This window comes from Lotus japonicus, chromosome 6 (assembly GCF_012489685.1).
Source record: "Lotus japonicus ecotype B-129 chromosome 6, LjGifu_v1.2".
NCBI lineage: Eukaryota > Viridiplantae > Streptophyta > Magnoliopsida > Fabales > Fabaceae > Lotus > Lotus japonicus.
Genome location: NC_080046.1, coordinates 2025709 through 2048087, shown reverse-complemented (window position 1 = coordinate 2048087; position 22379 = coordinate 2025709). Strand labels below are relative to the sequence as shown.

Genomic DNA, 22379 nt, shown 5'->3' with positions numbered 1-22379 from the left:
AGTACCAGAAGATTACAGATCGTGAGTTTGCAAAAGGCATTTTTGAATCTCTGAAGATGTCTCATGAAGGAAACAAGAAAGTCAAAGAATCAAAGGCATTGTCTTTGATCCAAAAATATGAATCCTTCATCATGGAGCCAAATGAGTCCATTGAAGAAATGTTCTCCAGATTTCAGTTGCTTGTAGCTGGCATACGACCTCTCAACAAGAGCTACACAACAAAAGATCATGTCATAAGGGTCATCAGGTGTCTTCCTGAAAGCTGGATGCCTTTAGTGACATCAATCGAGCTCACAAGAGATGTCGAGAATAGGAGTTTAGAGGAACTCATTAGCATTCTGAAGTGCCATGAACTGAAGCGTTCTGAGATGCAAGATCTGAGGAAAAAGTCTATAGCCTTGAAATCCAAATCTGAAAAGGCTAAAGCTGAGAAGTCAAAGGCTCTCCAAGCTGAAGCAGAAGAATCTGAAGAAGCATCAGAAGATTCTGATGAAGATGAGCTGACTCTGATCTCCAAGAGACTCAACCACATCTGGAAGCACAGGCAGAGCAAGTACAAAGGCTCTGGAAAGGCAAAAGGAAAGTCTGAATCCTCAGGCCAGAAGAAGTCATCAATTAAGGAAGTCACATGCTTTGAGTGCAAAGAATCTGGGCACTACAAAAGTGACTGTCCAAAATTGAAGAAGAACAAGAAGCCAAAGAAGCACTTCAAGACGAAGAAGAGTCTGATGGTGACATTTGATGAATCAGAGTCAAAGGATGTTGACTCTGATGGTGAAGTCCAAGGACTCATGGCTATTGTCAAAGACAAAGGAGTAGAGTCAAAGGAAGCTGTTGACTCTGACTCAGAATCAGAAGGAGATCCTAACTCAGACGATGAAAATGAGGTATTCGCTTCTTTCTCTACCTCTGAACTGAAACATGCTTTGTCTGATATCATGGATAAGTATAACTCCTTATTGTCTAAGCATAAAAAGTTGAAAAAGAACTTATCTGCTGCTTCTAAGACTCCTTCTGAACATGAGAAAATTATTTATGATTTGAAAAATGATAATCATGCTTTGATCAATTCTAACTCTGTGCTTAAGAACCAGATCGCTAAGTTAGAAGAAATAGTTGCTTGTGATGCCTCTGATTGTAGAAATGAATCTAAGTATGAAAAGTCTTTTCAAAGATTCCTGGCTAGAAGCGTAGATAGAAGCTTAATGGCTTCAATGATCTATGGCGTAAGCAGAAATGGAATGCATGGCATTGGCTATTCTAAACCAATTAGAAATGAGCCCTTTGTGTCTAAAGCTAAATCTTTGTATGAATCCTTTGTTCCCTCTGGTACCATATTGCCTGATCCTTTACCTGCTAAAGTTGCTAAACCCCTCTTAAAAAGGGATCCTTCTCCATGTCTAAATATCATGCAAAAATTCCTTTACATTATCATGTTGAGACACCCAAGGTGATCAGAACCTCTGGGGTAACTAACAAGAAAGGACCCAGAAATTAGGTACCTAAGGACAAGATTATCTATGTTGCAGATATCCTTGATAGCTCCACTGAAACACCAATCATGGTATCTGGACAGTGGATGCTCGCGTCACATGACGGGAGAAAGGCGTATGTTCCAAGAGCTAAAACTTAAGCCTGGAGGCGAAGTTGGCTTTGGAGGAAATGAAAAGGGTAAAATTGTTGGTACTGGTACTATTTGTGTAGATAGTAGTCCATGCATTGATAATGTGTTATTGGTAGACGGCTTAACTCATAACTTATTGTCTATAAGTCAATTAGCTGACAAGAGTTATGATGTTATATTCAATCAAAAGTCCTGCCGGGCTGTAAGTCAGATCGATGGCTCTGTTCTTTTTAACAGCAAGAGGAAGAACAACATTTATAAGATCAGATTATCTGAGCTGGAGGCTCAGAATGTGAAGTGCCTTCTTTCTGTTAATGAAGAGCAGTGGGTATGGCATAGACGGTTAGGGCACGCCAGTATGAGAAAGATTTCTCAGCTGAGCAAGCTAAACCTTGTCAGGGGCTTACCCAATCTGAAGTTCGCTTCAGACGCTCTTTGTGAAGCATGTCAGAAAGGCAAATTCACTAAAGTCCCTTTCAAGGCAAAGAATGTTGTCTCAACCTCAAGGCCGTTGGAACTTTTGCATATCGACCTTTTTGGACCAGTGAAATCTGAGTCTATAGGTGGCAAGAGATATGGGATGGTTATCGTTGATGACTATAGCCGCTGGACATGGGTAAAGTTTCTAACCCGCAAGGATGAGTCTCATGTTGTGTTCTCTACCTTCATAGCCCAAGTGCAAAACGAGAAGGCTTGTAGGATTGTGCGTGTCAGAAGTGACCATGGTGGAGAGTTTGAGAATGACAAGTTTGAGAGTCTGTTTGATTCCTATGGAATTGCACATGATTTCTCTTGTCCCAGAACTCCTCAACAAAATGGTGTTGTTGAGAGGAAGAACAGAACTCTTCAGGAGATGGCTAGAACCATGCTCCAAGAAACTGGCATGGCTAAGCACTTTTGGGCAGAGGCAGTAAATACAGCATGTTACATTCAGAACAGAATCTCTGTGAGACCAATTCTGAATAAGACTCCCTATGAATTGTGGAAGAACATAAAACTCAACATTTCTTACTTTCATCCTTTTAGTTGTGTTTGTTATGTTCTCAATACTAAGGATAGATTGCATAAATTTGATGCTAAGTCTTCTAAATGTCTATTACTTGGTTATTCTGAGAGATCTAAAGGCTTTAGATTTTATAATACTGATGCTAAGACTATTGAAGAATCTATTCATGTTAGATTTGACGATAAGCTTGACTCTGACCAGTCAAAGCTAGTTGAGAAGTTTGCAGATTTAAGCATTAATGTTTCTGACAAAGGCAAAGCTCTAGAGGAAGCTGAACCAGAGGAAGTTGATCCAGAAGAAGAAGCATGTCCCTCTGATTCACAAATTCTGAAGAAGAGCAGAATCACTGCAGCTCATCCTAAGGAATTGATTCTGGGCAACAAAGACGAACCAGTCAGAACCAGATCAGCCTTCAGACCCTCTGAAGAGACCCTGCTTAGTCTGAAAGGATTGGTGTCCTTAATTGAACCCAAGTCCATAGATTAAGCTCTTCAGGACAAGGATTGGATTCTGGCAATGGAAGAAGAATTGAATCAATTCTCCAAGAACGATTTGGAGCTTAGTGAAGAAGCCTGAGAGTGTCCATGTAATTGGAACAAAATGGGTGTTCAGAAACAAGCTGAATGAGAAAGGAGATGTAGTCAGAAACAAGGCAAGGCTAGTTGCTCAAGGCTACAGTCAGCAGGAAGGAATAGACTACACAGAAACATTTGCTCCAGTAGCAAGACTAGAAGCAATCAGACTGTTGATCTCTTTCTCAGTAAATCACAACATAGTTCTTCATCAGATGGATGTGAAGAGTGCCTTCCTAAATGGTTATATTTTAGAGGAAGTTTATGTTCATCAACCCCCAGGTTTTGAAGATGAGAAGAAGCCAGATCATGTGTTCAAACTGAAGAAATCACTCTATGGTCTGAAGCAAGCTCCCAGAGCATGGTATGAGAGACTCAGCTCATTCCTTCTAGAGAACGAGTTTGTAAGGGGTAAAGTAGATACAACTCTCTTTTGCAAAACTTATAAAGATGATATCTTAATTGTTCAAATTTATGTTGATGATATTATATTTGGTTCAGCTAATCAATCTCTATGCAAAGAATTCTCTAAGATGATGCAGGCTGAATTTGAGATGAGTATGATGGGAGAACTCAAGTACTTTCTGGGAATACAAGTTGATCAAACACCAGAAGGAACATATATCCATCAGAGCAAGTACACTAAAGAACTTCTGAAGAAATTCAATATGCTGGAATCTACAGTGGCCAAGACTCCAATGCATCCTACATGCATTCTGGAGAAAGAAGATGAAAGTGGTAAAGTATGTCAGAAGCTCTATCGTGGTATGATAGGCTCACTTCTATACTTAACCGCATCTAGGCCAGATATATTATTTAGTGTTCACTTATGTGCTCGTTTCCAATCAGATCCAAGGGAAACCCACTTAACTGCTGTTAAGAGGATCCTAAGGTATCTGAAAGGTACCACTAACCTTGGCTTGATGTATAAGAAAACATCAGAGTATAAGCTTTCAGGTTATTGTGATGCTGATTATGCTGGAGATAGAATAGAGAGAAAAAGCACTTCTGGAAATTGTCGAATTCTGGGAAGCAATTTAGTCTCATGGGCAAGCAAGAGGCAATCAACAATTGCTCTATCAACTGCAGAGGCAGAATATATCTCAGCAGCAATATGCAGCACCCAGATGCTCTGGATGAAACATCAGCTGGAGGACTATCAGATCCTTGAGAGCAATATCCCAATCTATTGTGATAACACTGCTGCAATATCATTGAGTAAGAATCCTATCTTACATTCAAGGGCAAAGCACATTGAGGTAAAGTATCACTTTATTAGAGATTATGTTCAGAAGGGCGTACTTCTTCTGAAGTTTGTTGATACTGACCATCAATGGGCAGATATCTTTACAAAGCCCTTAGCAGAGGACAGATTTAATTTCATTCTGAAAAATCTGAATATGGACGTTTGTCCAGCATGAAGATGGATCAGAACCTCTGACTATGATACTTTTTGATCAGAAGATGTCTAGTCCAGAAGGTAACTCCATCAGAGTGTATGTACCCATTGGTGCTGACTCTGAAGCTGAGACAGTAACACGTGTGTCAGTATCTCTGATGCATAGTTCCTTGTGCCCGTGTGACAGTCTGTCATGATGTAGATGTGCTTCTCTCCTGCGTGTGATATGTGTATTTACTGTTACTATCATGTCTTTAATTTTCAACCGTTGATCTTAAAATGCTTTTTGAATCAACAACGGTTATTTGACAAAACCCACTATACACACACGATCTCCTACACTTTCGGTTTTTACTCTCTCTCTTCTGTATTTTCAAAACCGCTTACCCACGATCTCTCTCTCGCTCTCTATTCATCTTCAACCTTCATCTTCTACCCAAAACCTTCAACCGCTCCAACAATGGTGAGACAAACCAGAAATGAAGCCGCTGAAGCAACAAGTTTCCCTCACATGGTAGTTGGTCAAGCTACAGACCAAATGGGTCCTGAAGCTCCTAGTCAAGGTCAAGCTCAAGAGCAAGTCATTCCGATTACAGAACGGGGCTGTGTCGTTCATTGTGTGTATGCTCCTGAGGAACTTCAAGTACTGGCAGAATGGAGATTCGACCTCGACAATCTTGCTACAAATGGGTATGATCTTCGTCCTGAAGTCCGTGTTCAAGGCTGGGAAAATTACTTCAACAGGCTTCGAGGACCGGTGTACGACAAGTTGATCAAGGAATTCTGGAAACATGCTGACTGCGATGACACTCAGGTGGTATCCTACATTCTTGGAAGGAGGATCATAATTACAGAGAAGTCATTTGTGAACCTACTGGGTGCAGAGACTGCACATGGGTATCGATTTCAACTCACTGAATCGAAGCTGAAACCCAAAACGAAGGATGAGACCAACAAGGCCCTGTACACCACATACAAACCGGGCAAAACTGATTACAAGGTGGTGGATCTTCATCCCAAGCTCAGAATCTGGCACAAGATTCTGCTGCACTGTATCAACCAGAGGCCAAAGGGCAGTTCCCCAGATTACATCAATTTCAGCCATAAGGCGATGCTGTTCTTCATCCAAGACAAGCAGAAGATCTGCCTTCCCTACTTCCTGTTCTCTTACTTGAAGGAGTGTATCAAGAAGTCCAGAACTACTGCCTCCATCAAGTCAGCAATCAAGTATATCCCTTTTGGGAGATTGCTATCAGATCTCTTCATTGAGAGCAACCTGGTGCAAGATCTGGTCAATGCTGGATGCATAGAGGATCTAACCACCATTGTCAGTGATGTCTTCACTTCCAATTCTCTGAAGAAGATGGGCTTGGTCCAGAAGAAAATCGCCCCTGCTCATGAAGACACATCTTCTGAAATCAGAAAGAGAAGGGTGCCTCTGAATGACTACCCTCTGTGGACACAGGCAGACAATCCTGAAGCTATTAGGTGCTATGTTGAAGACCTAAGGGCTCAAGGCTTTGAAATTGATCTCGATGAATTCTTCAGAAGACTGCCGTCAGCTCAAGAGTTTCCCTCTCCTACCAAGAGGAAAGTTCAGAGGAAGATGGTCTTAGAAGAATCCTCTGAGGAATCTGATGGCTCTCAGAAGAAGAAGAAGACAGCTGACCAGCCAAAGAGGAAACATGATGAAACCATCAAGCCTGATGCTGGTGGTGATGGTAATGTTGGTCCTAATAAAGATTGTCCTTCTCCTCCCAAGAAGAAGAAGAAACAAGTCAGACTTGTGGTGAAGCCTACAAGTGTGGAACTTGCTGCTCAAGTGATCAGAAGGATTGAGACTCCTGTCAGAGTGACTCGGTCTTCAGCACGATCATCAAGTAAGTCTGTTATTGCTTCTGATGATGATTTAGATACATTTGATGCACTTTCCATCTCTGCTATGCTGAAACATTCCTCCAACCCACTCACTCCTATCCCAGAGTCCCAACCAGCCACACAAACCACTTCACCACCCAATTCACCAAGGTCTTCATTTTTCCAACCTTCTCCAAATGAAGCACCCCTCTGGAATATGCTTCAGAACCAACCTACCGGACCCTCTGATTCAACCTCACCTATTACCATCCAATACAACCCATTAACTTCTGAACCCATCATCCCTGATCAACCAGAACTTAACCAACCAGAACCTGAACCCAGAACTTCTGATCACTATGTCCCCAGAGCATCAGAACGTCTGGTTGCCAGAACCACTGATACAGATTCATCAAGTGTCTATACACCTGTATCATTCCCAATCAATGTTGCTGACTCCTCCCATTCCAACAACTCTGAATCCAATCATAAATTCATGGAGGTCAGAAAAGAAAAGGTGTCTAGCCTAGAAGAATATTACCTCACTTGTCCAAGCCCTAGGAGATATCCTGGCCCTAGACCTGAACGTCTAGTTGACCCAGATGAACCTATCTTGGCCAATCCTCTACATGAGGCAGACCCTTTGGCTCAACAGGCTCAACCTGACCCTATCCAACAAGAGCCAGTTCAACCAGACCCAGAATAATCTGTGTCTAACCACTCTTCGGTTAGATCACCCAATCCTCTGGTTGAAACTTCTGAACCACACCTTGGAGCCTCTGAACCTCATGTCCAAACCTGTGACATTGGCTCTCCCCAGGGTGTCTCTGAGGCTCACAGCAGCAATCACCCAACCTCTCCAGACCAACACCTCTCCATAGTTCCCTACATTCACCTCAGACCCACCTCTCTCTCCGAGTGCATCAATGTGTTTAATCAAGAAGCTTCTTTGATGCTACGCAACGTGCAAGGTCACACTGACCTGAGTGAGAATCCTGACTCTGTTGCTGAGGAGTGGGATAATCTGAGTACTTGCTCAGATCCCTGCTATGATGAGTCATCTCATTGCTGAAAGGGATCAGAGGATAGCAGCTGCTAAGCAGAGGTTTGCCAGAAGAGTGGCTCTTCATGAACAACAACAGAGACATAAGCTTCTTGAAGCTATTGAAGAGGCCAGAAGAAAGAAAGAACAAGCAGAAGAAGCTGCACGTCAAGCAGCAGCTCAAGCTGAACATGCTCGGCTAGAGGCAGAAAGACTTGAAGCTGAAGCTGAAGCACTTAGATGCCAAGCACTTGCACCAGTGGTTTTTACTCCTGTTGCTTCTGCTTCCATTCCAGCTCCTCAAGCTGCTCAGAATGTTCCTTCTAGTTCTACACAGTCCAGCTCGTCCAGACTCGACACCATGGAACAACGTCTTGATACTCATGAGTCTATGCTGATAGAAATGAAGCAAATGATGATGGAATTTCTGCGTCGCACTCATAAAACTTAGCTATAGGATCTCTTCGTTTTTCTTGCTTAACTTAGTTTTTTTTTTTTTTAAACTCTGGTTATTTTCCTTTAGCTTCTCTAGTTATTTTTGCTTTGTTAGTTCTGTTTATCTTTGCATATATATATATATATATTTATCACATTGTGTTTGAAATATTTTTTTCTCATTTATTCATAATCATTCTCTTTTACATCATACATTTTTTTTCTAAGTCTAGAATGGAGGATCCTTCCTCATTCTCCTGCACTCCTGGCGCTGCTCTGACTTATTCTTCTCTAGACGATCCAGTGAATACTGGATGTTGTTGAGACTGTCTTTTAGCTCATCCCTCTCCAGAATTTCTTCTGAAGTCTTGAGCTTCTTTTCTATGATTTCTTTCTCTTCCAGCAGCTTCAGTTCAAGCTGGCTGAGTTCTTGTACTTCCTCCACGAAGGCAAGGAATTCTTCTAAGTCATTCCTCCACTCTGGACGCAGGTCCTCTTCTAGCAGTGTCCTCGTCAGCTCCGATATGGTTATTGTACCCTCTGGATGCCTTATGTTCAGAAACAAGTCCTCCTCAAAGGCCTTCCTTCTGAGCTCTTCTAGTGCAACCATGTATGAAGCCATTTCTGATTATGAAATTGATCGAGTTGTGAAGCTTACCCTCTTTCCCCATCGCTTTATATAGGCTTCACTTTCTCTCTAAAAGTTAATGCTTCTACAGTTTCTCGAGGTTAAGTCCTTGGTAACTGACCCCTTTCTTTACTCCCTTGGCCGGTGGTAAACGTTCCTCTTTTGCATTAACTCTTCTCTTTAGTTCGCCTAACTCTGATTCATGCATCGTTTTAATTTTATTCAAACTTAGACCTTCTCTAAGGGGGAGTACCTTGTACTTCAAGCTAAGTTTTTCACACCCCAAGCTTTTTGCTTATGACAAAAAGGGGGAGTACAACCCAGTTTTTGATGTGTAAGATGTGTTAGTGTGATTTATTTTTCTTTTGGAGAATTTAAGAGTTCCACCTTTATGACCATAGATGTGTCACTGGGCAAATACAAGGAATACATTTCACTTCTTCTGAAGTGATTTTAGTTTGACTCTGATACCCAAGACTCTGATACCTTGTCCGTTGACTCTGATTACTTATGCGCTCTGATTACTCTATTTCATCCATGTCATAAGTTATTCACTCTGAACTCTTATATTATTTAGCTCAGAATCTAGACTTTTCTAACGTTTTCATCAAGTATTAGATTCAGGGGGAGCTAAGCTCAGAATCAAGCAGTGACTTGAATTCAGAATGAGCAAAATAAACTATTCACATCAGGATAAGTTTTATTCTATATCCCTAAACTCTGAGTGAATTCAGTTTATTGTTTAAGAATTGTTCATCAAAAATCTTAGTTTTGTCATCATCAAAAAGGGAGAGATTGTAAGATCAAGTTTTGATCTAGTAGTACAACTCTATGTTTTGATGATTACAAGTTAACCTTTTGATATGAACAATTGTGGTACTCTAACGTGTTTTTCTGAGTGTGCTATTTACAGGCTCTGACCTCTACTCAATCTCACACAAATCAGAAGCACTGTGCTTAAAGAGTGACCCAAGCAACGCTTTCGCAACATCCATGTTCAGTATGAACAGTGGAAAAGCTTCAGAAGTTCTGAAGTTATACAAACTCTGATGTGGACTCAGTCACTAGAAGTTCTGAAGATCCAGAAGTTCTGATAACCAAGAAACACTGAAGGTTCAGATGTTCTGATGGTGTAGAAGACTCTGAAGATCCAGAAGCTAAATAGTGGAAACTCTGATGTCCAGAAGCAAGAAACTCTGAAGACCTTGTACTTCCCTCTGAGTTCAGAATCAGAAGATACAACGGTCAGAGGATCTGTGCTTTCCCTCTGACTCTGATCAACCGGCTTCACAAGTTCCAACATGAAGCATTTCCCTGATCAGAAGTCTCCTAGGTTTAAAGGTCAAATCACTATCCAAGTACAAAAGCAACTGTACCTTCCTGACGACCTACCTAACGTTCTCAGCCACAGCAGAAGCTGGAATTTCCAGAACTGCCCTCCAACGGTAGCATTTCCATGCAGCGTTCAAACCCTAATCCTTGGAGTATAAATAGAGGCTGAAGATTGAAAGATGCGGTTGGAAGAATTTACACAAGCACAAGCTATATTCAAAAACCTTCAAGCATTCTTTCATCTGAAATTCATTGTGTTTACTATTAGCTTTTCAGAAGCAAATCTCTTGTAAACATTTCCTTGATAAACAGTTTGTTTAGTTCCTTTAGGAGATCAAGGTTGATCGGATCCTAGAGAAGACTAAGAGAGTGAATCTTAGTGTGAGCTAAGTCAGTGTAATTGTTAGTCACTTGTAGGTTTCAAGTGCAGTTGTAACACTTTACCTGATTAGTGGATTGCCTTCATTCTAAGAATGAAGAAATCACCTTAACGGGTGGACTGGAGTAGCTTGAGTGATTTATCAAGTAAACTAGGATAAAATCCTTGTGTGCTTTTCTATCTCTCATCTTTAGCACTTAGTTCTCGAAAAGATTTGTTAAAATCTTTAAGGTGGAAGTTTTATCTTGAAAACGTTATTCAAACCCCCCCTTTCTACCGTTTTTGATACCTTCAATGGGTCTAGGACCCATAGGGTACCCGCAAAAAATACCCACTATATGTAGGGTAAAAACCCGCTAGATGGGTATGGGGTTGGGTATGGGTAATTACCCGCAAAAAAGTAGCGGGTATGGGTGCGGGTATGGGTATTATAGTACCCAACCCGCCCCATACCCGCACACACGTATTATTATTATTATTATTATTATTATTATTTAGTAATATATAACAAATTAACTTAAGCAATACCTTTCAAACTTACTCTTTTTTAAAAATGTAGGTGAGTATTTAAGGTATTCATAATCATCACTAATTTACTCCTACTTATTTTTAAAATTTGTAAGTTATTAACCTACAACTAAAGGCTATATTATAAATCTAAATTGTAGTTGTATTTTTGTTTTCTATTAACAAAAATAGTGAAAAATATAGTTTGGTTAGCTAAATTGCGGGTAATGGGCACGGGTACGGGCAAATAGGTACCCAGAGGGTACGGGGACGGGCATTCAAGTTGCTACCCACGCGGGTATGGGGACGGGTACGGGTAATTTTTGAAAACGCGGGTATGGGGATGGGTACTATAGTACCCTACCCAGACCCTACCCATTGTCATCCCTAGTGCTAACTCTTATACCGACTACAGTACTATCCTTAAGCAATTTCCTGAACGTTCTTCTTCTTTAAGTCATCCCAAAACGGCATTCTCCTTTATAAGGTCCTTTTGCGGTTAAGCCGATTCCACTCGTGGTTTGGAAAAATAATTAAAAATAATTATTTAAATTCAAGTCTGAAATTTGGGTCTTACAAAAAACATCATGTTGATTGACATTAAAATTCTACTGAGCATTTTAACAAAAATACGACTTCAAAATTCAAAACACACGATGCTCGGCCCATCTATTATACAAATATTGCATAGCCCATTAAATTATGATATTGACACGCTCATATTAGTACACAAGCCCACAAGACATCAAGTCTTAAAAAAAATTTAAGACGAAGTGTGTCTTATTTTTCTCAAGCCCACAAGTAATTCACTCGCCCTACAATATTTTCAAATATCAATAATGGACACATAGGCTCCAACATCAAAAGTGAAGAATACAAAAGCCGAAAAGAAAATATCTCTTATCGCTTCAACTTCTGCATCTTTCCTCTTAATATTGCATGTGAAAACGATTCAGAATGTCATTTCTCATTATCATAATTATTCCCACTTCCCCACGTCATCATCACCTGCTCTCATCACATCAAAAGTGCAGTAAAATATTTTGAAACTTGCAGCTAATAAAGGCTATACAATCTTCCTCATCAAACGAAAAACATCATGTTGATTGACATTAAAATTCTACTGAGCATTTGAACAAAAATACGACTTCAAAACTCAAAGGTAAATTCTGTGGTACCCATAAAATATTTTGGGTATGGTACCCGCGTTGAATAATTTAATAGATGATTATTATATTTTTGTAGGTAAATTTTACATTTTTTCATTTCATTTTATTATTCAATTAATTTCATCTCATGAAATTTGTTGTTTAATGAAAAATGGTTTAGTTATAGAGATGAACAATGACGGTTGAGATGCGCGCAAAATGACCATGATTGACGGATTAACAAAGCCTAAAAAAACACAATCTATAAATCACACGTCTCAAAGAATGAAACGTTGCATCACTACGATAAAATAACATCAAAATTATAACTTGTACATGCTTCTTTATTATTAAATTATCTCATTTTAGGTATCATAAATTGATTTGAGTTAAGGTACCATAGCAATCACCAAATTCAAAACACACGACTCTCCCCCCCCCCAAAACGTTTCATTTAAGAGGGACATGTCATTTCATGAAACGAAACGTTTCAAACTTGTGGTTGTAATTCGTTGCGAGAAACCACGCGTCTAATTCTGATATGAGTCTCACCCTTTCGCTTTCTCCCCCTTTGTCTATATATACCATCCCTTCATTCTTTACATGATCTTCTCATTTCCGCTACTAAATTTTCTCAGAGTTTTTTCTTCATTTCTTGGATATTTTCTGTGGGAGTTCTCAGTGCTTTCTTGGTCACTGAAGTGTGTCAAGTTTATCTTCGAACTTAACTGGTAAGCATCTTCTTCCCTTTTACCTGCAGCTGCAAGTTTTTTAGATAGCAAAATTGTGCAGTCTAAATAGAAGAAAGCCACCATATTAAAATTATAGCTGAGAGACCTTTGTTTCCAGTGGCGGAACTTTGAGTTGACATAGAGGAGCCTTGGCTCCTCCAAACAATCTGAAAAATTCATTTATATATATGCTACTTCATACAATTGATTATTTAAATGATATGTTATATAGATTGTTTGAAACTTTGGCTTGTTTCATAGAGTAACGTGACAAGCTAAGTGACAAACTTTACCAAAAATAAAAAACAATATTTCTTTTATGTGAGTAGCTTGTACATTTTTATTTATTAAGTATGACAGTATGAGATTTGCGTTTTAGTTGCTAGACTCTTAGTACAGAACATTTTCCTTACAAAAATATGATTAATTTTATAGATGAGAGTTTATAGAATGTTAATAAGACTTTAGTGTTTTCTAAAATATAGAAGGGTACCGGTAGTGATGAAATTTTATTAAAATGATAACCTCAAGTAGTTTATAAAAAAAAATCAAACTACTGAAATAAACTCATCATTTATTAAACACTTTAAAAGAGCTTTTAAACTATCAAATAAGTTTTATACTAGCTAATAAGTCTTGTCAAATATAGCCTTAGGATTTGAACCAGTCGGTTGTGAAACTTATCTTAAGCTTTAATTATGGTATTTTAGGTAAGCTTTACATATAGTTAGTTGTGTTTTTATGTGATTTTAATGATTACTTTTGTATAAATTAAAACACCTATGTACTTGAACTAATTTTTTCATAAATTTTTTATTTTGCTGATATTAAAATATTGATTTTATATATATTTAAGACTATTTTGGCCCCCTTCAATATTTTTTGTGAAGTTCTGCCACTGTTTGTTTCAGTAGCTAAACAACATCATCGTTCTTACCACAATGTTTAAAGAACTGCACATGTAAGCTGAACTCAAATTCCAACACATGGGCCTCGACATGATTCCTAACTAGAGGCCCAACTCAAAACCTGCTTCGCATTCAAAATCAAATTGCACAAAAACAGACACTTGATTAGCTAAAAAATTTGAGATATCTTACATGTGCAGCGGATGACCGCAGGAGAGGAGAAGAGATCGGTGATGGTGCAGAAGACTTTGGGGATGAGCGACCAGCTTTGTGCATTGTTGAAATTTCCACTACAACGGCACACCATTCCGTAAAACCACTGGAAACCAATGCAGCATCGTGTAAATGATCAATAACTCTCAGAGTTATTCAGATTCCTCATCATCTTTTTCCATCACCTTCTGATAAAATATTCCAAAGCTTTGAGTTTGAAGCCATTCTTTTACCTAGAGACAATTATAAATAAAGAAATGAGGCTGAATCATATAAAGCATAACAAAGGAAACTAAAATTATTGGAAACTCGTATCTTCACTTAATAACAAAGTAACATGTAAAGGCATTTAAACCTACTGAAACTGGATGGAATAATAAGTTAGACAAAAAAAAAAAAAAAACTTGAAAGTTAGCTAGCACACTGATAGGCCCAAAAGAATTACCAGCCAGCCCGTGAAGTTGAAGGACTACGTCCTTTAGGCCCAAGTTCATTGTTGAAGCATCTTTAGCATTTTATGTATTTTCTTGTTTAAGTTTTTTATCATTATCTCCAAAGAACCTAGAAGGTTCTACCACCGTTGTGAACAGCTGTAGTGCACAGTGCCTATTTAAGCTTTATTCCTATTGAATGAAATCATCAGAATATTCTCAAGAAAAGTTTGTTTTTAATCTTTTGTCCTTTCTTTCTGTGCCCTCCTCGATTGGATCAAGGATCCATCATTGGTGCTTTCATTCTTCATCATGCAACCTGCAGCTGATGATGAACTCGCACCTGCCCTCATGGCCGCCATCGATGCTCGTTTTGCCACCATGGCTCAACAGCTCTCGTCGTCCATGGAGTCCACCGTCTCCACCTTATTGGACCAAATGGCCCACCTCTCCACTCAGGCACCACCGCGAGTCCCACCGCAACCACCGCCCGGCTTCGAGGAACTTCAGCCTGGTTACATGAACCCTCCCCTAAACACACCCTCCGCCCCTCCTCACCCACACTCCACTCCCATTCAAAGCGCCATGAAACTCCAGCTAAATCCTTTCGATGGTTCCGAGCCTAACGACTGGTTGTTCCACGCGGAACAGTTCTTCCGCTTCCACAAAACACCCCCTGACCAACGTCTGAGTATCATGTCCTTCTATATGCGTGGAGAGGCGTTGAGCTGGTTTAAATGGCTCTACAACAACAAACAGTTGAGCACCTGGGAAGAGTTCAACAGAGCCTTAGTACAACGTTTTGGCCCTTCTTGCTACGAAAATCCTCAGCAAGAGCTTTTCAAGCTCCAACAAACATCCACTGTGCAAGAATACCAAACCAAATTTGAGAAGCTGTGCAACCAAGTGGTTGGGCTACCACCAGACATTATACTGGATTGTTTTCTCTCGGGCCTTAACCCAGAAATCCTCCAGGAACTTAAAGTCTTCAGACCTTACTCGGTCCACCATGCTATTGGGCTTGCCAAGCTTATCGAATCCAAACACAAACCACCCACCTTCAAACCCTTCAAATACACCCCCCCTAACCACAGCCCCTCACAAGCCACGGTCATTCACAACCTCCCGCGCACTACACCAGCGGCCGCTCCGAGCAAACCCACATCCAGCACCCCACCTCTGGCCACTTCCTCCATCACGCCACAGCCCACCCATCAGAGGACCTCAAATCTGCCTCACTTCTGCACAGATGAATGAACGACGCGCACTTGGCCTTTGCTTCAACTGTGACGACAAGTACATGAAGGTATGAAAAACGGTAGAAAGGGGGGGTTTGAATAACGTTTTCAGTACAAAACTACCACCTTAAAGATTTTGACAAATCTTTCGAGAACTTAAGTGCTAAAGATAAGAGATAGAAAAGCACACAAGTATTTTATCCTGGTTCACTTGATAAATCCCTCAAGCTAATCCAGTCCACCCGTTAAGGTGATTTCTTCCTTCTTAGAATGAAGGCAATCCACTAATCAGATAATTGTTACAACTGCACTTGAAACCTACAAGTGACTAACAATACACTGACTTAGCTCTCACTAAGATTCACTCTCTTAGTCTTCTCTAGGATCCGATCAACCTTGATCTCCTAAAGGCAAACTATACAATTGTATATGAAGTTCTTGTTTACAAAGAAATAGCTTCTAAAAAGCTAATAGTAAACACAATGAATTTCAGATGAAAGAAGGCTTAGAATATTTTGAATATGTCTTGCGCGTGTATTGCTTCAACTTAGTTTCTTAGCCGCTTCTTTCAATCTTCAGCCTCTATATATACTCCAAGGATTAGGGTTGAGCGTTGCATGGGAAATGCTACCGTTGGAGGGCAGTTCTGGAAAATCCAGCTTCTGTTGTGGCTGAGAACGTTAGGTAGGTCGTCAGGAAGGTACACTTGCTTTTGTACTTGGATAGCGACTTGACCTTTTAACCTAGGAGACTTCTGATCAGAGGAATACTTCATATTGGAACTTGTGAAGCCGGTTGATCAGAGTCAGAGGGAAAGCACAGAACCTCTGACCATTGTATCTTCTGATTCTGAACTCAGAGGGAAGAACTGGCCTTCAGAGTTTCTTGCTTCTGGACTTCAGAGTTTCCACTATTCAGCTTCTGGATCTTCAGAGTCTTCTACACCATCAGAACATCTGAACCTTCAGTGTTTCTTGGTTGTCAGAACTTCTGGATCTTCAGAGCTTCTAGCGACTGAGTCCACATCAGAGTTTGTATAGCTTCAGAACTTCTGAAGCTTTTCCACTGTTCATACTGAACATGGTGAATGCGAAAGCGTTGCTTGGGTCACTCTTTATACACAGTGCTTCTGATTCGTGTGAGATTGAGTTGAGGTCAGAACCTGCAAATAGCACACTCAGAAAAACACGTTAGAGTACCACAATTGTTCATATCAAAAGGTTAACTTGTAATCATCAAAACATGAGTTGTACTACTAGATCAAAACTTGATCTTACAATCTCCCCCTTTTTGATGATGACAAAACTAAGATTTTTGATGAACAATTCTTAAACAATAAACTGAATTCACTCAGAGTTTAGAGATATAGAATAAGACTTATCCTGATGTGAATAGTTTATCTTGCTCATTCTGAATTCAAGTCACTGCTTGATTCTGAGCTTAGCTCCCCCTGAATCTAATACTTGATGAAAACGTTAGTAAAGTCTAGATTCTGAGCTAAATAATATAAGAGTTCAGAGTGAAAAACTTATGACATAGATGAGAAACGAATAATCAGAGCGCATAAGTGATCAGAGTCATGGACAGGGTATCAGAGTCTTGGGTATCAGAGCCAACTTATAATCACTTCATAAGAAGTGAAATGTATTCCTTGTATTTGCCCAGTGACACATCTATGGTCATGAAGGTGGAACTCTTAAAATCTCCAAAAGAAAAATAAATCACACTAACACATCTTACACATCAAAAACTGGGTTTACTCCCCCTTTTTGTCATAAGCAAAAAGCGTGGGGTGTGAAAAACTTAGCTTGAAGTACAAGGTACTCCCCCTTAGAGAAGGTCTAAGTTTAAAGAAAATGAAAATGATGTAAGAATCAGAGTTAGGCGATCATAAGTAGAAGAGTTAATGCAAGGGATGAACGTTTACCACCGGTCAAGGAGTAAATAGAAGGGTCAGTTACCAAGAACTTAACCTCGAGAAACTGTAAGAGCATTAACTTTCAGAGAGAAAGTGAAGCCTATAAAAAGCGTTGGAGAGAAAGGTAAGCTTCACACCTCGAATAATTTTCAGTAAGAAAAAAATGGCATCATACAGAATAGCATTGGAAGAGCTCAGAAGGAAGGCTTTTGAGGAAGATATGTGCCTCAATATTAGGCATCCCGATGGTACAAAGACCATACAAGAGCTGACGAAGACACTGCTGGAAGAAGATCTTGGTCCAGAGATGGAGAAAGATCTGAAGGAGTTCCTCTGCTTCGTGGAGGAGATTCAGGGGCTTTGCCAGCGGGAGCTGAATCTGCTGGAAGAGAAGGAGACTGTGGAAAAGAGACTTAAGACAACAGAAGATAGTCTAGAGAGAGATGAGCTGAGCATCAAACTCGGCAACATAGAGTATACACTGGATCGTCTGGAGAAGGAAAGAGTGGAGCAGCGCCAAGAATGCAGAAGAATGAGGAAGGATCCTCCATTCTAGATATGGGGAATAATGTATGATGGAAAGAATTATGATGTAAACATAGAACAATTATGAATAAAACAGGTTTTGCAAACATATGGAACACAAATATATATAGATATATGCATATAGAATCACAAACGAACAAATAAGTAAAAAATAAAGTTTAACAAAAAGGAAAACAAAGTAAACGAAAGAGGAAAAAGAAGAAATCCTAAGACTAAGGTTTGTCAGTCCGGCGCAGAAGTTCCATCATCATTTGCTTCATCTCAAACAGCATGGATTCATGAGTGTCAAGACGTTGTTCCATGATGTCGAGTCTGGATGAGCTTGTCGGAGTAGAGCCGGAAGGAACGTTCTGAGCAGCTTGAGGTTCTGGAATGGAAGCAGAAGCAGCAGGAGTAAACATAACTGGTGCAAGTCGCTCTGCCTCAGCCTCAGCTTCAAGACGCTCTGCCTCAAGTCTGGCTTGTTCAGCCTGAGCTGCGGCTTGACGTGCAGCTTCTTCTTCTTGTTCTTTCTTTCTCTTGGCTTCTTCAATAGCTTCAAGAAGCTTATTTCTCTGTTCTAGTTCATGAAGAGCCACCCTTCTGGCAAACCTTTGCTTTGCAGCCTCAACACTCTGACTTCCCTCTGCATGCAGGAGCTGCATCATAACGGGAAACTGAGCCACTAGCCAAGTGCTCAAATTGTTCCACTCATCAGCCACATGTTCAGCATTCTCACTGAGGTCAGTCTGACCGTGCACATTGCGGAGCCTCAAGGAGGCTTCATGATTGAAGATATTGATGCACTCAGAGAGAGATGTGGGTTGAAGGTGAGTGTAAGGAATTATGGAGAGGTTGGTTTCAGGAGAGGCTGGGTGATTGCTGCTATGAGCTTCAGAGGCCCCTTGTGGAGAACCAATGTTAATTATGGGAGCATTGGGTTCAGAGGTTCCACGGTGAGGGTCTGAAGTTTCAACCAGAGGGTGAGGTGATCTAACCGAGGATTGGTTAGACACTGATTGTTCAGGTTCAGGGTCTGGTTGAATTGGCTCTTGTTGGTCAGGGACAGGGTGAGCTGGGTGAACTAGGGGATCTGCCTCTTGGATAGGATTGGCCAAGATGGGTTCATCTGGGTCAACTAGACGTTCAGGTCTAGGGCCAGGATATTGCCTAGGGCTTGGACAGGTAAGGTAATAGTCTTCCAAGGCAGATACCTTCTCTTTCCTAACCTCCATGAATTTTCTAATTGATTCAGAGGTATTGGAGGGAGGAGAGTCAACGACATTGATGGGGAAGGATACAGGGGTGAAGGTTGAAGAGTCTGTATCCGTGGTTCTGGCAGCAGGACGTGCTGATGCTCTGGGAGCAGAGTGATCAGACGTTCTGGGTTGTGGTTCTGTTGGTTTGGGTTCTGGTTGGTTTTGGATGAGTGGTTCAGAAAGTAATGGGTCATATGGAATGGTAAGGAGAGAGGTTGGATCTTCTGACCTAGAGGGTTGGTTCTGAAGCAAATTCCAGAGAGGTGCTTCAGTAGGAGAAGGTTGAAAGAAGGAAGATCTTGGGGAATGTGGTGGAGTGGTGGTTTGTGCGGCTGGCTGGGATTCAGGAATAGGAGTGAGGGGATTGGAGGAGTGTTTGAGCATAGTAGAAATAGGGAGTGCATCAAATAAATTCAAATCATCATCAGAAGCAGGTGCAGGCTTACTTGAATGTGCTGATGATCGAGTCACTCTGGCAGGAGGTTCAGTCCTTCTGACCATTTCAGCAGCTGGTTCCACCCGAGTAGGCTTCACCACGATTCTGACCTTCTTCTGCTTCTTCTTTGGAGGACCATCCTCACTATCATCACCATCATCATCAGCAGGCTTGCTCTTGGGTTTCTTGACCAGAGGGACATCAGATTCCTCTGAGGATTCTTCCAGAACCATCTTCCTCTTGGTTTTCTTCTTCGGAGGAGAAGGAAACTCTGGTGCTGGTGGAAGTTTGCTGACAAACTCATCAAGGTCAATCTCGAATCCTTGAGCCCTGAGGTCTTCAACATAGCATCTGATGGCTTCAGGATGGTCTGCTTGAGTCCACAGAGGGTAGTCATTCAGAGGCATTCTTCTTCCTCTGATCTCAGAAGATGTGTCTTCATGAGCAGGAGCAATCTTCTTCTGGATTAAGCCAATTTTCTTCAGAGAGTTGGCAGTGAAGACATCACTGACAATTGTGCTCAAGTCCTCTGTGCAACCTGCATTGATCAAATCTTGCACCAAGTTGCTTTCAATGAGAAAGTCTGAGAGCAGCCTCCCAAAAGGGATATATTTGATTGCAGACTTGATGGAGGCGGTGGTGCGAGACTTCCGGATGCATTCCTTCAAATAGGAGAACAGGAAGTAGGGAAGGCAGATCTTCTCCTTGTCTTGAATGAAGAACAGCATCGCCTTCTGGTTGAAGTTGATGTAGTCTGGAGAACTGCCCTTTGGTCGTTGATTGATGCAGTTGAGCAGGATCTTGTGCCAGATTCTCAGTTTGGGGTGAAGATCCATCACCTTATAACTCGTCTTGCCCGGTTTGAAAGTTGTGTACAGGGCCTTGTTGACGATGTCCTTGGTTCTGGATTTCAGCTTCGATTCCGTCAGTGAGAATCGATACCCATGAGCAGTTTCTGCACCTAGCAGATTCACGAATGACTTCTCCGTGATGATGATCTTCCTACCCAGTATGTAAGAGACCACCTGAGTGTCATCACAGTCGGCGTGCTTCCAGAATTCCTTTACCAGCTTCTCGTACACCGGTCCTCGAAGGCGATTGAAGTAGTTTCCCCAACCTTGAGCTTGGACTTCAGGACGAAGATCAAACCCATTTGCAGCCAAGTTGTCGAGGTTGAATCTCCATTCTGCCAGGACTTGGAGTTCCTCAAGAGGAAATACACAGTGAACGGCACAGCCCCGTTCTGCAAGAGGAACAACCTGCGCTTGAACTTGAACTTGTTCTTGTGCCGGGTTCTCAGAGCCCCTTTGACCCGTTGCCAAACCGACTTCCATGTGAGGGAACTGAGGTGCATCTGCAGTAGATCTTCTGGTTTGTCTCACCATTTTGAAGAGGTTGAAGGCTTGAGGTAGAAGATGAAGTTGGAAGGATGAGGAGAGATCGAGAGAGAAATTGAGAAGGAGGCGGTTTTGAAAAGCAAGAGTGCAAGAGTGAAAACCGGAAGTGAAGAGAACGTGTGTGGATAGTGGTTTTATCAAATAACCGTTGTTGATTTAAAAAGCACTTTAAAATCAACGGTTGAAAATTAAAGATAGATAGTAACAGTAAAATACACAATCACACACAGGAGATAAGCATATCTACACGCAATCATAACAGACTGTCACACGGGCACAAGGAACTATGCATCAGAAATCTGACGCACGTGTTGTTGTCTCAGCTTCAGAGTCAGTACCAGTGGGCACACACACTCTGATTGAGTTACCTTCTGGACTAGACATCTTCTGATCAAGAAGTATCATAGTCAGAGGTTCTGATCCATCTTCACTCTGGACAAAAGTCCATGTTTAGATTTTTCAGAATAAAATTAAATCTATCTTCAGCTAAGGGCTTTGTAAAGATATCAGCCCATTGATGGTCAGTATCAACAAACTTCAGAAGAAGTACGCCCTTCTGCACATAATCTCTAATGAAGTGATACTTTACCTCAATGTGCTTTGCCCTTGAATGCAAGATAGGATTCTTGCTCAACGAGATTGCAGCAGTGTTATCACAATAAATTGGGATATTGCTCTCAAGGATCTGATAATCCTCCAGCTGATGTTTCATCCAGAGCATCTGTGTGCTGCATATTGCTGCTGAGATATATTCTGCCTCTGCCGTTGATAGTGCAATGGTTGATTGCCTCTTGCTTGCCCATGAGACTAGATTGCTTCCCAGAAATTGACAATTTCCAGAAGTACTTTTTCTCTCTGTTCTATCTCCAGCATAATCAGCATCACAATAACCTGAAAGCTTATACTCTGATGTTTTCTTATACATCAAGCCAAGGTTAGTGGAGCCTTTCAGATACCTTAGGATCCTCTTAACAGCAGTTAAGTGGGTTTCCCTTGGATCTGATTGGAAACGAGCACATAAATGAACACTAAATAATATGTCTGGCCTAGATGCAGTTAAGTATAGAAGTGAACCTATCATGCCACGATAGAGCTTCTGACATACTTTACCACTTATATCTCCTTTTTCCAGAATGCATGTTGGATGCATTGGAGTCTTGGCCACTGTAGATTCCAGCATATTGAACTTCTTCAGAAGTTCTTTAGTGTACTTGCTCTGATGGATATAAGTTCTTCTGGTGTTTGATCAACTTGTATTCCCAGAAAGTACTTTAATTCTCCCATCATACTCATCTCAAATTCAGCCTGCATCATCTCAGAAAATTCTTTGCATAGAGATTGATTAGCAGAACCAAATATAATATCATCAACATAAATTTGCACAATTAAGATAT

The 22379-nt window shown here is 40.9% G+C and overlaps 1 protein-coding gene across 3 annotated transcripts; it reads left to right on the top strand.

The window, feature by feature from the left end:
• The first annotated feature begins 12553 nt into the window (after positions 1-12553).
• Positions 12554-16086, top strand: LOC130724075 (uncharacterized). Of its 3 annotated transcripts, none has more exons than XM_057575244.1 (2): positions 12554-12660; positions 13769-16086. In XM_057575244.1, exon 2 carries the CDS (start codon positions 14525-14527, stop codon positions 15467-15469), a length of 945 nt encoding a protein of 314 aa, XP_057431227.1. In that variant the 5' UTR covers positions 12554-12660; positions 13769-14524; the 3' UTR covers positions 15470-16086. The 3 variants fall into 3 exon arrangements, with proteins under 3 accessions (XP_057431227.1, XP_057431229.1, XP_057431228.1); XM_057575246.1 differs by having other exon boundaries at positions 12561-12660; positions 13782-16086; XM_057575245.1 differs by having other exon boundaries at positions 12561-12660; positions 13575-16086.
• Positions 16087-22379: the final 6293 nt, after the last annotated feature.